This window comes from Podarcis muralis, chromosome 12, assembly GCF_964188315.1.
Source record: "Podarcis muralis chromosome 12, rPodMur119.hap1.1, whole genome shotgun sequence".
Lineage (NCBI taxonomy): Eukaryota > Metazoa > Chordata > Lepidosauria > Squamata > Lacertidae > Podarcis > Podarcis muralis.
Window position 1 is genome coordinate 47106471 of NC_135666.1, and position 16185 is coordinate 47122655.

The 16185-nt window shown below is 44.0% G+C and overlaps 1 protein-coding gene across 1 annotated transcript in view; it reads left to right on the plus strand.

Moving 5' to 3' along the window:
- The window catches only part of LOC114607442 (collagen alpha-6(VI) chain-like), a 71383-nt gene that overhangs the window by 51212 nt on the left and 3986 nt on the right, over positions 1 to 16185 (plus strand). Inside the window, exons 24-34 of the mRNA XM_077916351.1 lie at positions 1277 to 1339; positions 2809 to 2871; positions 3728 to 3778; positions 4539 to 4574; positions 4818 to 4880; positions 5751 to 5813; positions 6938 to 6973; positions 8941 to 8977; positions 10832 to 11325; positions 13101 to 13191; positions 13294 to 13965. Of these exons, the coding sequence (XP_077772477.1) occupies positions 1277 to 1339; positions 2809 to 2871; positions 3728 to 3778; positions 4539 to 4574; positions 4818 to 4880; positions 5751 to 5813; positions 6938 to 6973; positions 8941 to 8977; positions 10832 to 11325; positions 13101 to 13191; positions 13294 to 13965 (1669 nt within the window). The remainder of the gene's footprint in view (positions 1 to 1276; positions 1340 to 2808; positions 2872 to 3727; positions 3779 to 4538; positions 4575 to 4817; positions 4881 to 5750; positions 5814 to 6937; positions 6974 to 8940; positions 8978 to 10831; positions 11326 to 13100; positions 13192 to 13293; positions 13966 to 16185) is intronic.

Below are 16185 nucleotides of genomic sequence, written 5' to 3' on the forward strand. Positions count from 1 at the left end.
ATAAAAACGTAAGGATGTCATCGCACAGCCCCGATTGAGGGATTTGCATGAAGTTAGGGTAGGGACAGGGAAGCAAAATTGAATGTAGGTAGCACAACAGCAATGGCCAAGACATGGAAGTGAGAAGGGAGTGATTCTGCCATTGTTTAAAATTGCCACTTCTTTCCTGGAGGAGCAGGGTGTTGGTGAATGGAGCAAGCGGGGGCACAACCCCTTGTAAATCTATATAGGAAGTATATACATGAGTAGACTTAACTGTGCCGTACATGGAGAGAGGTGTCTCTTAAAAGAGTCGGCAGTGGTGTGTGGTTGGCCTGATGGAACAAAGAATTCCCTGAGAATGGGGTGTGGGGTGGGGAGGCCTTTGTGTGCAATTTACTCAGGAACATATCAAGCTGGCTTGAGACATTTTGTTCCTTGTAGCAAAGGACAAGATGGAGCCTCCCGTTCCATGGATTGAATCTGACTAGGCTTGCAATTGAATCTGATTTCAGCACTGGCAATGGAATATCCTCCACTGTGCCTGAAGCCAGCAGGCTCCCTCAGGAGGAGCAGAGCAGACTAGTTTTAGGGAATAGGGGTACTGCCGCCAATCCCTGGCATCTTCCACCTGACTCACTCTGCCTAATGGTAGGGCTGGCCCTGGCCAGGATGCATTTGTGGGTTGTAATGGACGTGGGTGGTGTTGAGGTCTAAACCACTGAGCCTAGGGCTTGCCAATCAGAAGGTCGGCAGTTCGAATCCCCGTGACGGGGTGAGCTTCCGTTGTTTGGTCCCTGCTCCTGCCAACCTAGCAGTTCGAAAGCACGTCAAAGTGCAAGTAGATAAATAGGTACCGCTCCGGAGGGAAGGTAAACGGCGTTTCCGTGCGCTGCTCTGGTTCGCCAGAAGCAGCTTAGTCATGCTGGCCACATGACTTGGAAGCTCTACGCTGGCTCCCTCGGCCAATAAAGCAAGATGAGCGCTGCAACCCCAGAGTCGTTCATGACTGGACCTAACAGTCAAGGGTCCCTTTACCTTTAATGCACAGTACAGGAGGCACTGTATTCATAACCAATGTGTGAAAGGTTCCACACATTACAGAAGATAAGAGTTTCTTTCTTTCTTTCTTTCTTTCTTTCTTTCTTTCTTTCTTTCTTTCTTTCTTTCCTTCCTTCCTTCCTTCCTTCCTTCCTTCCTTCCTTCCTTCCTTCCTTCTTTCTTTTTCCCTTTCTCTTTCTTTCTTTCTTTCTGGTCAAACTTAAAAAGCTTGATATAATGTTTGTTTTGTTTTCAGGGAAACTTGGGAATCCCAGGCCCTAAAGGAAATCAAGGGAAACCTGGACTAAGAGGAAATGAAGTATGTTTTCAAATGTCTGCTATTAATTTTTCTACACAAAGTGTAAAGTCTGCCCATACAGTCTATACATCAGGTGTGACTAATGTGCAGCCCTCCAAATGCTGTTGGATTATAACTCCCATCATCTCTAAACACTGGTTGTATTGACTGGGCCTGATGGGAGTTGGAGTCCAACAACAGCCCAAAGGCCACATGTTAGCCACCCTGCTATAAATGATAAGGAGAAAATTTCCCAATGCAGATTTTCCAAAATCTTTTTTTCTCTCTGTGGGGGAAAAAACCCCTTAGCATTTAAATTAGGTTTGTTAACTACTGCTTCTTTTTTGACAGGAGCCTTTTGCCATTATGTGTCGCATGACAAAAAACAAGCAGGCATTGTTTTTTCCTGTAATCAGGAAAAATTGTGCCTGTCGATATTTTTCTTCTGTGCTGCTGTACAAGGCACAGAGCTTATGCTCCTAAAACGACAATATTTAAGTTGCCTTTATTCAAATAAATAGTCAAAAGAGACTTTACATAAACAGTGGCTGAGCCAGTCTCTGTTCAAGGCAAAGTTTGTGAAAATATGTGTATTTCATAGTTCACATACAGTGGTGCCTCGCAAGACGAAATTAATCCGTTCCGCGAGTCTCTTCGTCTTGCGGTTTTTTTGTCTTGCGAAGCACGGCTATTAGCGGCTTAGCGGCTATTAGCGGCTTAGCGGCTATTAACGGCTTAGCGGCTTAGCGGCTATTAACGGCTTAGCGGCTTTAAGAAAAAGGAAACAAACTCGCAAGAACTCGCAAGACGTTTCGTCTTGCGAAGCAAGCCCATAGGGAAATTCGTCTTGCGGAACAACTCAAAAAACGGAAAACCCTTTCGTCTAGCGAGTTTTTTGTCTTGCGAGGCATTCGTCTTGCGGGGCACCACTGTATTTTTTTAATTAGGTGACTCATGAACCGAACAAACAAAGAAAGAAAGAAACGAGTATTTGTTAACAGTGAAAGAATGTCTGTGAATTTGAGTCTCTAATTGATAAATCCCAAATTACCTTAACTAAGGAAAGGTTAATCCCACTCTGGTTGAAGTACCCAGTTTATCTGTTTTGGGGGGATTGTGGCCAAACACAAATTACGTCGCCAGTAACTAGGGCTGCCATACGTCCTGATTTTCCAGGACATGTCCTGGAATTCTCCCCCGAATTGGCGCCCCGGATTGTTTTTTGGAAATCAGGCAAATGTCCTGGAAAACTGTCAACAGAGATTAAATCGTGATGAACATTCCTAAAAAAAAGCTTTGGTTCCCCTAGAAAAAAGAGAAAAGCGCAACAACTCTGTCCTGATTTTCACTTTTGGAGCTACCAGTAACTATTTCTCAGGGAATGTTTGCTACATATCTCGTTCTCTGTTCTGATTTTGATTCAGCAACTTTCCATTTTGGTTCACTCCTTTGGTTCTCATATATGATGTTGTACTCAATTTGCCCAACAGGGAGAACCTGGGGATACTGGAACGAAAGGACCAGCAGGCCCCCGTGGTCCACAAGGAATGAGGGTTTGTAATTTATGTTCATCTTGCTCAAAGGGCCTGACTGAAAACCAAAAGTGACTTAATAATAATAATAACAGTAATAATAAATGTTATTTATGCCCTGCTCTCCCCGGCCACAGCCGGACTCAGGGCGGCTAACATCAATAAAATTTCAGTAAAAACATAATAAGAAAAAGAAGAAAAAACAATTTAAAATGCAGTTTAAAATGCAGCCTCATTTTAAAAGTCAAAACAATAAGGGGAGGGAAACATAAGGGTCAGACTGAATCCAACCCAAAGGCCAGGTGTAACAGCTCTGTCTTGCAGGCCCTGTGGAAAGATGTCAAGTCCTGTAGGGCCCTAGTCTTTTGTAACATAGCGTTCCACCAAGTCGGGGCCAGTACTGAAAAGGCCCTGGCCCTAGTTGAGACCAATCTAACCAACTTGCGACTTGGGACCTCCAAAGTGTGGTCATTTGTGGAACTTAAGGTCCTCCGCGGGGCATACCAGGAGAGGCCATCCCGTAGGTACGTGGGTCCTAGGCCGCATAGGGCTCGAAGGGTGATGTGAATTGCCACCACGTATATGAAGGTAGCCAACATGGTGCCTTTGTTGACCTCTAACTGCCATTAGCATCAGCCAACATGGCCTAAAGTCAGGGGCGAAGGAAGTTGTAACCCAGAAACATCTGTCCCTGGTGTGTACGATGCGGTGTCATAAATCAAAATACCTTACCACATTAAGTCAAATTTGTGACTTCCACAACAGCCCTGCCCCAAGTTCACGATAGAACAAATACGTTTCATACACACTTTTCTAATATATTACCTGAGGAATTGACCACCCACTTATAAACATATCTCTTGCTTGTCTGCCCTAGGGGGATGAGGGAATTCCTGGATATGGTGCAGAAGGAAAGAAAGGATCAAAGGTAATTACATTTTAAAAAACAAAACCTGTAGAAATTTTTAACTTGTTTTTATGCAGTTTGGAATTGCTCCCAGTTAATTACTGCGGATTCCCTTACATGAGTGCAAATGCCCTTATCATCAATAGACTGTACAGAGTGCATAGCTTTGGGAAAGGAATACTGGGGAATCCTACTCCAAAAGGGTGCAGTTCTGAGTCCCACAGTTTTCAAAATGAGCATATAAGGATCAGATATTTAGTTGCTGGCTGAAATCTAAAGGGGTTCTTTACATGCAAGAATATGAAACACATAAGCAATTTTAATAGGTGTTTTTTTTTCTTGTGCAGTTTTCATTATTAAGAGAGAGGTGCTGTTTTTCAAACCAAACTGTGCTTTTCTTCTTTGTGAGTGGGTGGATGGTTTTAAAACTATGTATATATATATATAAAGTTGGGAACTAATTTTTACTTTGTGAATGTTGGATGTTAAACTATGATCTACAAAGGTTGTGCATGAATGAACTATGCTTGCTTGGAATGGACTAGAGTCTCTTTGTCACTACAAAAACCATACCCCATTTTTTTATTTATTAGCTTTTTGCTCATATCTCGAAGTGATAGCATTTTCCTGTTACATTTCGTGATTGTTTCCTTCTCTGCCTTGAGAAGGAAACAACAAATCCTCGGTTTTGTTAACGTTTTCTTGATTAAAAAATAGCAAAAGAAACATTCATCTAGGAATTTTTACAGTGTTAATTATAAAATATATATTTAAATTATAGGGAGAAGAAGGCTTTCCAGGAGACATTGGACTGCAGGTACTGATGTAGATATATTCTGAGGGCCAAATCCTGACAAGGGGTTCAATCCTAATGCAGTCATTATTAGCATTTCTGGTAATGAATTGAACTGACTGTATGCACTCTGCTTCCCAGTTCAGTGGCCATAGTGATGTCTATCATGGGAAGCCAAATAAGCAGGATATCTTACATTTTGATTTTTTTTCTTTCTTTGCTAGGGCAGTCATTTTTACCTTCTTTGTTTTCTATTCAATTCAACAGGGCGAATGTGGAGACCCAGGCCTTCCTGGGAAACCAGGACCAAAAGGCGTTAGTGGAAGAATGGTATGGTGAACAGCAATTTGAGGGTGTTTTTCTAAATAGTATTATTGGTTAGTTTAGTTCTTACATGCCCTTCCTGTAGTACTTATTTTTCAGCTTCTGGGAAGACGGGATCAACAGAGTGTCCCTATTTACCAGGGACGTCCCTGATTTAGAGAAGCCGTCCTGGTTTCTGATTTGATACTGGAAAGTCCAACTTTCCCGTAAAGGTAAAGGGATCCCTGACCATTAGGTCCAGTCATGGCAGACTCTGGGGTTGCGGCGCTCACCTCGCTTTATTGGCCAAGGGAGCCGGCGTACAGCTTCCGGGTCATGTGGCCGGCATGACTAAGCCGCTTCTGGTGAACCAGAGCAGCGCACGGAAACGCCGTTTACCTTCCCGCCGGAGCGGTACCTATTTATCTATTTGCACTTTGACATGATTTCAAACTGCTAGGTTGGCAGGAGCAGGGACCGAGCAACGGGAGCTCACCCCATCACGGGGATTCAAACCGCTGACCTTCTGACCGGCAAGTCCTAGGCTCTGTGGTTTAACCCACAACGCCACCCGCCTCCCTTCACTGCCATGTGTAGTAACATCTAAAATTCCCCCCACTATTCAGCCCTAGCAAAAAGCTGACTATGACCAAGGAAAGCATCCAGATTTAGTATTTGTTTCCAAAAGAGATGGTGAGCTGTGACACAATGTCTGTGTATATATTTGTACTTGTTCAGCTGCTTTTCTGACAAGCTTTCCCTCCTTAATATAATACTAATTGGGTGTCGTTTCTGATGCCGGGAGGATCCTTGCCTTCTGTTATTTCTGGTGAATATGCAAATGTACCATCTTTTTGATGTTGCACTTGAAACAGATTGTCTATGTAACGTTTCTAGGGTGTCCCAGGATTAAAAGGTGAACCAGGTGGCCGAGGAGCCTGGGGTCTCCCAGGACGTCCGGTATGTTTTGTTCTATAAACATATGCTGCTTTATCTGCTTCAGAAACAAGTCTAATTCTCTGAGTTGCTAGATTTCTAATGCGCTCATCTTCTCAGGCCTATGAAGTGATCTCAGTTTTAGTAAAGTCATGTTCCCATCTGCAGCCAACTGGGGCTCCTTAATACCACAATTCCCATGATGCTGGTGAACCGCTTAGCAACTTTGATTTCATCAGTTCTAGAGGACCACCTGTGCGCTTTCAGAATCGGCGGCATTCTTGTCGAATAGCTCTTTTCTGAACCGTCAGACCACTTTCAGAAGGCCTTTTTTGGGAATTTTTATTCTGTCCCATGACATCTACGGTGTGGAATGCCATGGGACTCAACTGCCACTCACTTCCTCAGCCAAATGGTTTAAAACATTTTAAATCAGTCAGTCAAGTAAATGCAGCAGCTGTTGCTTTAAACCAGGGTTAGGTAAAGGTAAAGGGACCCCTGACCATTAGGTCCAGTCGTGGCTGACTCTGGGGTTGCGGCACTCATCTCTCTTTATTGGCCGAGGGAGCCTGCTTCTGGGTCATGTGGCCAGCATGACTAAGCCACTTCTGGCGAACCAAAGCAGCGCACAGAAACACTGTTTTCCTTCCCACCGGAGCAGTATATTTATCTACTTGTACTTGACGTACTTTTGAACTGCTAGGTGGGCAGGAGCAGGGACCGAGCAACGGGAGCTCACCCCGTCGCGGGGATTCGAACCGCCAACCTTCTGATCGGCAAGCCCTAGGCTCTGTGGTTTAACCCACAGCGCCACCCGCTTCCCAGGGTTAGAAGGCATTAAAACAAACCATGGTGAATGTTCACTTTAGGGTAGGCATAAAGTTATGTTTGGCGAATGCTATAGAAGGAAAGGAGAGATTTGCATTGGCTAGAGAAGGTGGAAAAATGCAAGATGGGGTATGGCTGAGCAGTTAACCATGGTTAAGAGATCAGAAAACATTGCATTTGCCCTTGGCTTATAACATAGATGTCATGGGCTCATATGTTACGGCATCAACAAGACTCTTCTATCAGAAAAATACCACCAGCTGACCAAAGTAACCTTCGGTTCAACATATAGTTCTCTGATCCCAACCTTATTCTTCTAGGGTCCAAAAGGCGAGAAGGGCCTGTCCTCATTTTCGGTACGTATACCTGGAATGCAGTATTTATGACGTGTGGGTGTTTCCCCCTTCCAGCCTTGAAGTGCAGGTCTCTTTGCAACCATAAGGGATTGCAGGATCCACTTTTGTTGCTCACCTGTCACTCCCCACACCGCAGGGATATGATTTCAAAGTGAAGAAACATGCATAAATATTCCAAAAGCAAGTTAATGTGAGCAATAATTAAGAACATAAGAAGAGCCTGCTGGAACAGGCCAATGGCTCATTTAGTCCAGCTGGTCGGCCATCGTGGTTAAGTAGCTACGATAGCCTTATCCTCTGCGAATTTGTCTAATCCTCTTTTAAATCTATTCAAGTTGATGCCCCTCACTTTCTGTAAGAGGAGTGAATCCAATAGGTTAGCTGTGTGAAGAAAGGCTTTCGTTTATCTGTCCTGAATCTTCCCAAATGCAGCTTCTTTGAATTTCCCAAAGCTCTAGCCAGGGCTGGATTTAGGTTTGAGGAGGCCCTAAGCTACTGAAGGTAATGGGGCCCTTTATATGTCCAGCTGTCCTTTGTCAACAATAAATTGCCGCTGTTTTCTGTGTTGAATATATGCTATATGGCAATTTATGGACCTAATAGGTATCTAAAGCCATTTGCACATAACAAAATATGTATTTTATCAAATTTGTTTGTTTTTTATCATATATTTTGGAACTGTCCATCCAGATTTTTTTCCTTAAATTTTTTTTGGGGCCCCCAAAGGAGTGGGGCCCTAAGCTATAGCTTGTTTAGCTTATACATAAATCCGGCACTGACTCTAGCGTTGTGAGAAAGGCAGAAAAACCTTTCCTCTGTCGACTTTCTCAATGCCATGCCTAAACAATTTATACAATTTGCGACCAGAAAGAACACTCCACAGGACACACCCACATAATGTGCCTTACATAGGCATTATCAGCATCATGGCACCACATGTATGAGATACGATAGCCTGAGTGATGATAGAGCGTGTTCTCCCTAACAGAGAGCACGTGTTGCGGTTGGGGGAACAAGCCACCCTGCAGTGGCTAGGCAAATTTGGTAGGGAACCCAAGCCTTTAAGTGGTTAAATTTGGGTTGCTGGGGAGTTTTGATTGTTGCCAATTTGGAGGAGGGGTCAGAATCTTTAAATACAGGGGCCAGACGTTGGACGTCCTCTTGGCTGTTTTGCACCGGATCACCCGCCCTCCCTCCCTTTTATAGGGTGGTTTTTTCTTGATCGCTTGACCTTGCTATGCCTGTCATGGGGTCGTCTGCCTTGGAGCGGGGGCCTGGTAGGAATTTTGCCATCTGGCTGATTGGCTGGTGCCATTTGGTTTTTGCCTACTGCGTAGCAAATCGTCACAACTTGTAAGGTTGGCGGTTAGGCATTGGTTAAATTGGTTCTTGGAGGGGTAAGTGCCTATCCCTCCAAATGATGCGGAAAGGGAATTCCGTTAAAGGAATCCAGGGGCTTGCCATTCTTTCGTCCTTGTCCCCGGAGTCGGACTTGGGCCGTGCAAGCCCCACAGGAACATGAGGATGAGAAGTGAGGGACTGATGCCCAGCTTCATTCTCTCACCCAATACTTGTTTCCCACTCTGGCTTCCGTTGGTGTCCGGAAGGCCAGCTCTGTCCCTGAGGGCAAGGACAGATAGTCATAACCAATGCCTAAGCAACCACTCACATTTTTTGTATTTTGAATAAAGTTGTGGCCAAAATTATGCCAAAAACCTTAAACAAAAATTGATGTGTGAAGTGTGAATTTTTTGGGGGGTGGCATTGTGGGACTCAACACGCAACTACCTTGGGCTTACACAATGAGCATCCTTACTGGGAGGGATTTAAACCTGGGTCTTCCCAGACCTGATTCAACACCCTAATAATTACATATCGGCTCTCAGCTTGCACTTCCTGTTTAGACATCAGATATTTCTTCTGCTAACAACGTATCTCTTTTCATTTTCATTCCCGTGCCACCCCAGCCTTGTGAACTCACTGAGTATCTGCGTGAACACAGCCGTAAGTACTGCCCGATTTTGAATTTTGATACCGAAAGGAGGAAGAACATCCTAGACGGAGCCCGGTTAATATATTGACCACTTGCCTGCAATTACAATAAATAGTGGGGCTGAAAACCCTGGTTGGTTGGTTCAGTTAACAGTTTACAAAGGACGATCCTCAGGCTAGCATTGTTGTTGCTGTTCAGTAGTTTAGTCGTGTCCGACTCTTTGTGACCCCATGGACCAGAGCACGCCAGGCACTCCTATCTTCCACTGCCTCCCGCAGTTTGGTCAAACTCATGCTGGTAGCTTCAAGAACACTGTCCAACCATCTCGTCCTCTGTCGTTTCCTTCTCCTTGTGCCCTCCATCTTTCCCAATATCAGGGTCTTTTCTGGGGGGTCTTCTCTTCTCATGAGGTGGCCAAAGTATTGGAGCCTCAGCTTCAGGATCTGTCCTTCCTTAAGGCTAGCGTTGGCATGATGCAATCTCACGTTGAGCTATGATATCCCAGGCAGTCATGGCGCATGCAAGTCATTCCTGTTCAAGAGAGCCTATACCACATGACTTCCTGTGCAGCCAAAACCATCCAGTTCAGGGTGGGCTGATTGGTAGTAGTGTGGCAGGGTTAGATCTGGGAAGGTGGGCTCCTGGGAGATTCTCTTGGGCCTTTGGCACTACATAAAACTGCATAGTATGTAAATCAATTCCCAGCCCCAATAAACAGTTTTGTAGTGTAAATTTGCGACTCTGCCTGCCAAAGACCCCCTTTTTATACCATGGAATCTTTGCATGGGACACAATTTGATGTTTGAAAGTTGGCAGGGGGCGGACTCTGATCATCACATAAAAGCAAATGCACATTAATTTAATAATTGGATCTATTTGTTGTTTTGGATTATAATTTATCCTGTATATTTCTATTCTGCAATCTTTACCTATTGTTGAAAATTAGGGATTAATTTATTTTATTATTTAAATTAACCTTATTATCCAAATGCATAGCCCTCCTGATGGAGGCAGTTTAGGGAAAATGTGCCATTAATAACTGTGCTTTTCTCCCTTTTAAAGTTTTCAAGGGAATCTAATTTGGAACCATATATTTTTCTTTCCCCTTTCTGTTTAGCTTGTTGGAGGGGTGAGTATTGCACCAGTTGTTGTTGTTGCTGCTGCTGCTCCACTTCCAAACCAGTACTTTTTAAGCATTGCTCCACATGGCAGTATTTGCAGTGGCACAATTCACCTGTTATCATTTCTAGGTAGTAATAATAACAAATAATAATAATTTATTATTTATACCCTGCCCATCTGGCTGGGTTTCCCCAGCCACTCTGGGCGGCTCCCGACAGAATATTAACAACACAATAAAACATCAAATACTAAAAAGGTCCCTAAACAAGGCTGGCTTCAGATGTCTTCTAAAAGTCAGATAGTTGCTTATGACATCTGATGGGAGGGCGTTCCACAGGGCAGGTGCCACCACCGAGAAGGCCCTCTGCCTGGTTCCCTGTAACCTCATTTCTCGCAGTAAGGGAACCGCCAGAGCTGAACCTCCGAGGCTGAATGATGGGGGTGGAGACGCTCCTGTTTAGAGCTTTAAAGGTCAGCACCAACACTTTTAATTGTGCTTGGAAACGTACGTAGTGTGTGATCCAGTCTGAATTAAGCCCATTTTAATCCCTAATGATTTTAATAGAACAGCCAAACACTTGCTTATATCTCTCTCATTAAAACAAATGGCGTCTCTCAAAAGTATTGATATTTGATTGGATGGTGCCCTACGTCAATGCAAACATTTAGGGCATCGTTCAGCCAAAATGCCTATGTTGTTTGCTTTTTTAACAAGCTACTCAGTACCTTATTTTGCATTCTAGGAACATTGGAGTGCCCGGTATATCCGACAGACTTAGTATTTGCCTTGGATGCATCTCAAGACACTACACCCCAGATATTTGAGCAGATGAGAGAGATGGTCATAGCAGTTGTGAACAATACCCAAATAAGGGAAAGCAACTGCCCAGTGGGAGCCAGAGTCGCCGTTGTGTGCTACAACTCCGAAACTCACTATCTAATCCGCTTCTCAGACTTCCACAATAAGCAACGTTTGCTGGAGGAGATAGCTAAGCTTTCTTACCAGAGGTCAACCAACAGACGGGACACTGGCACATCCATGAGGTTCGTGGCCAGGAATGTTTTCAAGAGAACTCTCCCAGGTGCTAACATGAGAAAAGTTGCTGTCTTCTTCAGCAACGGCCCATCTGACAATGGAGATTCTCTCAGCACCGCAGTCCTGGAGTTCAGCGCCTTTGACATCCACCCAGCGGTCATTGCTTTTAAAACTATCCCTAGCATCCATCGTGCTTTTGCGGTAAGAAACTATTGCCTCTTTCTTCCTTGCGTTCGGAACTGTCTCATATATATATATATATATATATATATATATATATATATATTATTAGTTTTAACATTTAATTACAAAACATACCACAAAACTTCACCACTTATACAATATTTTTTTTGGACTTCCATCAGCGCCTCTGATGATCCACCGTTTTAACCGCTTTTTATGCATTTCTTAAGTTCATATTGCCTTTAATTATCTTAACTAACCATCCTCCCCTTAGTCCATTTTTGCAATAGTTCCAATAATTCCCCTCACAAAACTTCTTGCAAACCTACAAACGTAGCCTGATCATCACAAATACTTTTCATATAATCTGTAAATTTACTCCAGTCTTCCGTGAATTTCTGGTCCCGCTGATTACGAATCCTTCCTGTTAGTTTATCTAGTTCTGCGTAGTCCATTAATTTCATCCTCCATTCTTCTTTCGTCGGTAATTCTTCTTGCTTCCGTTTTTGTGCCAATAATGTTCTTGCTGCTGTTGTTGCATTAAAAAAAATTTACATTCCTTTCTATTTATGTCACTTCCTACAATGCCCAGTAAAAATGCTTCTGGTTTCCAGAATCATTCAGAACTGCCTCAAGGGCTTCACTGCTCATTGAACCTTTTAAACATCCAGGAAGTTTTACAAGTTGGACCGTTGCAATGAGTGCTGCGCTGAAAGTCGCCCTTTATTTTTGTAAAACTCCCCACCTGGCACCTCCATACAAGCGTCCGTTTGTTTTCTCGCTCTTTTACTGGTGCGAGAAAATCTCTGTGGAATTTCTTGGGAGGATGCTGGGGTTTAAAAGGGCTGCACCGGCACATTTCTCAGCTACCTGTACCATCCAATAAGCCCATGAGAGGATATTATCATGACGATACTGTCATTGAATTCTACTCAATATCGATCCAGAGTAGATTCCAGTGTATAGTTAGCAGGGTAAAAACTTAAAACACGTTGCAGGATTCCCCCAAAATAGACCAGAGGCAATTGTATTTCATCCAGTAGAGCTTTACTGCTACTGAAGGCAAATGGTCACAAATCCATTATTGGCACTGTCCATAAGAAAACCAGTTGCAGTACACTTAAGTTAATAATAATAATATAATATAATATAATATAATATAATATAATATAATATAATAATAATAATAATAATAATAATAATAATAATAATAATAATTTATACCCCACCCATCTGGCTGGACTTCCCCAGCCACTCTGGGCGGCTTCCAACAAAATATTAAAATACCGTAATACATCAAACATTAAAAGCTTCCCTAAACAGGGCTGCCTTCAGACTTATAATAATTTATAATAAGGCTAAAACTTAACACTAAACATACTATGTACAGAACACCACACCAGAAGGAAGAGAGAAAGAAAGAGAAATTGAAACCCAGGCTCCTTCTGGCCTTAATATTATAGTCAGCATGACCTTGACAGAAGAGATAAGAGAACCAGTTTAAGCCAGCTGTTCTCAGCTTCCCAGAAGGGCTAACCCACATATCATGACCTTCTGCTTGTTTCTTTCACGCAGAGAAGCTTCCAGAACCCTCTTGAATTAATTAGAATAGGAAAGATCTCTACACATCAGATCAATACTTTCTGCACTAAGAAATGTAAACGGACAGTTTCATCCTCCTGGGAGCTTTCTGGGAAGCATGGGCGACAAAGGGGGACTGATGTGGACAGGATCACAACTCTCACCATCTGCCTGATAAGTTATACATCTATTTAAATCTTATATTCTTTCAGCTAGGTGACACAAGACTGTTTCAAGTTATTCAACCTGGGAGAGATTATACTCTGGCCTTACAAAGACTTCAGTCGTGTGTACTTTGCTATGGTGAGAGCACATGAAAACAGCATGCAAACCAGACTTCCATCCACAGTTTCTCTTCTCCCCGCACATATTGTATTATTAAAACGACTGTGTTTCCATTTCCAGACAAATGCAAACCAGATAGCTCTTGCTTCCGCGCTGAAACCCCCCGTGCTCGGGGCTATGTGGACGCCGCTTTCATTTTGGAAAATTCAAGGAAAATAAGCCCGGTGGAATTTCAGAAACTGAAAGATTTTCTAAGCGCAGCGCTCGACAGCTTTGACATCTCTGCTGAACCAGAGACCTCTTTGACAGGGGACAGGGTGGCTGTACTGAGCCATGCTCCTCTAGAATTCAGGCCCCGCACCCGGAGGAGCCCAGTAGAGATCGAGTTTGACTTTTTGACTTACGGCAGTAAACTACGAATGAAGAGACACATCCAGGAGTCTATCCAGCAGCTAAATGGAGTGGCTGCTCTCGGCCATGCCATACAGTGGACCGTTAGCAACATCTTTTCTGAAGCACCCAACCAGAGAAAATACAAGGCTATCTTTGTTGTTTCTGTTGGAGAAACAAGTCGATGGGACAAGGAAGTGCTGAGGGATGCAGCTCTGAGAGCCAAGTGCCTGGGCTACGCACTCTTTGTGCTTTCATTAGGAGATGAATATGACGACGTGGAAATTGAAGAACTAGCAAGCCTGCCCCTGGAACATCACGTGGTGCAACTTGGACGAATTCACAAGGCTGAACTTGGATATGCAGTGAAGTTTCTGAAGCCATTTCTACGCCTCCTTAAGAGTAAGTCATTCTACTGTTGCTGACTTTGCTTTATATATAGAGAGAGTGTTGTGTTTACAAGGGAATCCCCTAACTGCTTCCAGATGACAAGGAACCAATTCAGGCCAGCATTTATTCTTAGAGTTTACTGAGGCATCTGGAAGAATCATACATTCTTAGAAATAAAAATTGTGTAATTGAATATTGGGCGAATGAGTGATCTGATGTTGAATTGTAGTTGGCTTTTCAGACCTTTGGGCTAAAGTAAGCTTTCATAGTGACAACATCTATTATTTATGGTTGTTACAGCCTGAATGGTTTGTCTGAATATGGTTCCCAGGCCAAACAATGCTGAGCAGGGGACTTTCAAAGTTTGCCAACAGCATTTCTGCCACTCCCAGTGGAGTCAGAGCTGTGCTGTTCACGAAACCCTTCAGTGAATGAGCCCATTTTTAATTGTAAAAAATAAGAGCTAAATTTAAAGCCCCTAATGTTTGAACTAGTTTCCTCCCATCTTGCACCAGAATGACAGTGAAAAGGAGAAATATAAAGTATCAAGGACATCTCAGGTCACAGGCTAGCTTGAGTTTGGCAGGCTTCGAGATTGTGCTTGCCAAATTTTGGTAAGCCTGTGATCAAAACACATTATAGATTACACAGCCTGTTGTATGCCCCCAGCTTTGTGAGCATTTTACACCGCCAAAGGAAAAGCAATTGTGCAAGTCCCCAACAGATGGTTCGTTTCATTTTGGTTCCAGATGCTGTGTAATCATTTGGAATATTATTACTGTTAGACATAGCAGTTAGTGGTACAGAACATGCTTTGCATATAGAATATTCAGACTCTTTCATCTCCATTGAAAGGATCTCCATTAAGGATCTCAGGCGGCAATTGCCAGGGAAAATGTGTACTGTACTTGGAGAATCACTGCCTTTTGGAGCCAATAGTAGTCAGTGAGATAAAGGTAAAGGGACCCCTGACCATTAGGTCCAGTCGTGACCGACTCTGGGGTTGTGGCGCTCATCTCGCTTTATTGGCCGAGGGAGCCGGCGTACAGCTTCCAGCTCATGTGGCCAGCATGACTAAGCCACTTCTGGCGAACCAGAGCAGCGCACGGAAACACTGTTTACCTTCTCGCCGGAGCAGGACCTATTTATCTACTTGCACGTTGACGTGCTTTCGAACTGCTAGGTTGGCAGGAGCAGGGACCGAGCAATGGGAGCTCACCCCGTATCGGGGATTCGAACCGCCAACCTTCTCATCGGCAAGTCCTAGGCTCTGTGGTTTAACCCACAGCACCACCCGCGTCCCTTTACGCTCAGTGAGATAAGCCAGTACAAAAATATGCTTATATCTGAGCAGTGGCTGAGCAGGTGTCCCTGCAACACTGAAGTCTGCTTCACACAACTCAACTGTCCCGAATTAAGCAGGACATCATGGATTTGCAGAAGCTGCCGCAGCTTCTGTTTGAAGTCTGTGATGTCTCGCTACTGCCCCCTCGTCTCTTCTTCCTCCTCTGGGACAGCCATAGGCTCCACTGCCGTTGTGGCCAACCACCACCGCCATATTCCCGGAAGCGGGTGCAGCGCATCTAGGAGAACACTTCTGGAAGCAGGAGTACCACTTCTGGTGCCTGCGGCGAGGCCGAGTAGGCCGCAAAAATAGGCGGCAAGTAGGCCAAGGCCTAGCTGTGGCAGTAGCAGAGGAGGAGGAGGAACCGGTAAAGGGAAGGCTGCGGCAAGAGGGGGCAGCTGGGGTGCAAAGATTGGAAAGGGTTGGTGGGAGAAAGAGGGCACGAATTGGGCGGGGTGTGTGCAAAAAGAGTACACAGACCGGGTGTGGTGTGGCAGAAAGCATGCACAGATGTCCCAAAAAGTTGGGCGGTTTGCTGCTTCCTTTGGCAGGGTGTTATGCACTGAAGTTCTCACCCTGGGCCAGCAGGAGGATACTGTAGATAGTTTTCACTCAGGTCCACATATGCAAATAAGGGGTTGAAAGTGACGTTCAGTGATTGGATAGTTACAGAAAGTGGTTACTGTTGCATTGTAGTGGAGCTCTATATAAGCAGGCTGGCTGAACCCTTCAGTTCAGTTCTGTCCTGGCCTGTGAATAAACAAGAGCTGTTAACACAGAGGATGGAAGACTTCACCCAACCTTGTTTGCTAAGTTTTTGTGTGAAAAGTACTGCAGTTCATTGCTCGCATCATTGTTCTGCTTATCATTTCCCACCTATTGTGCCA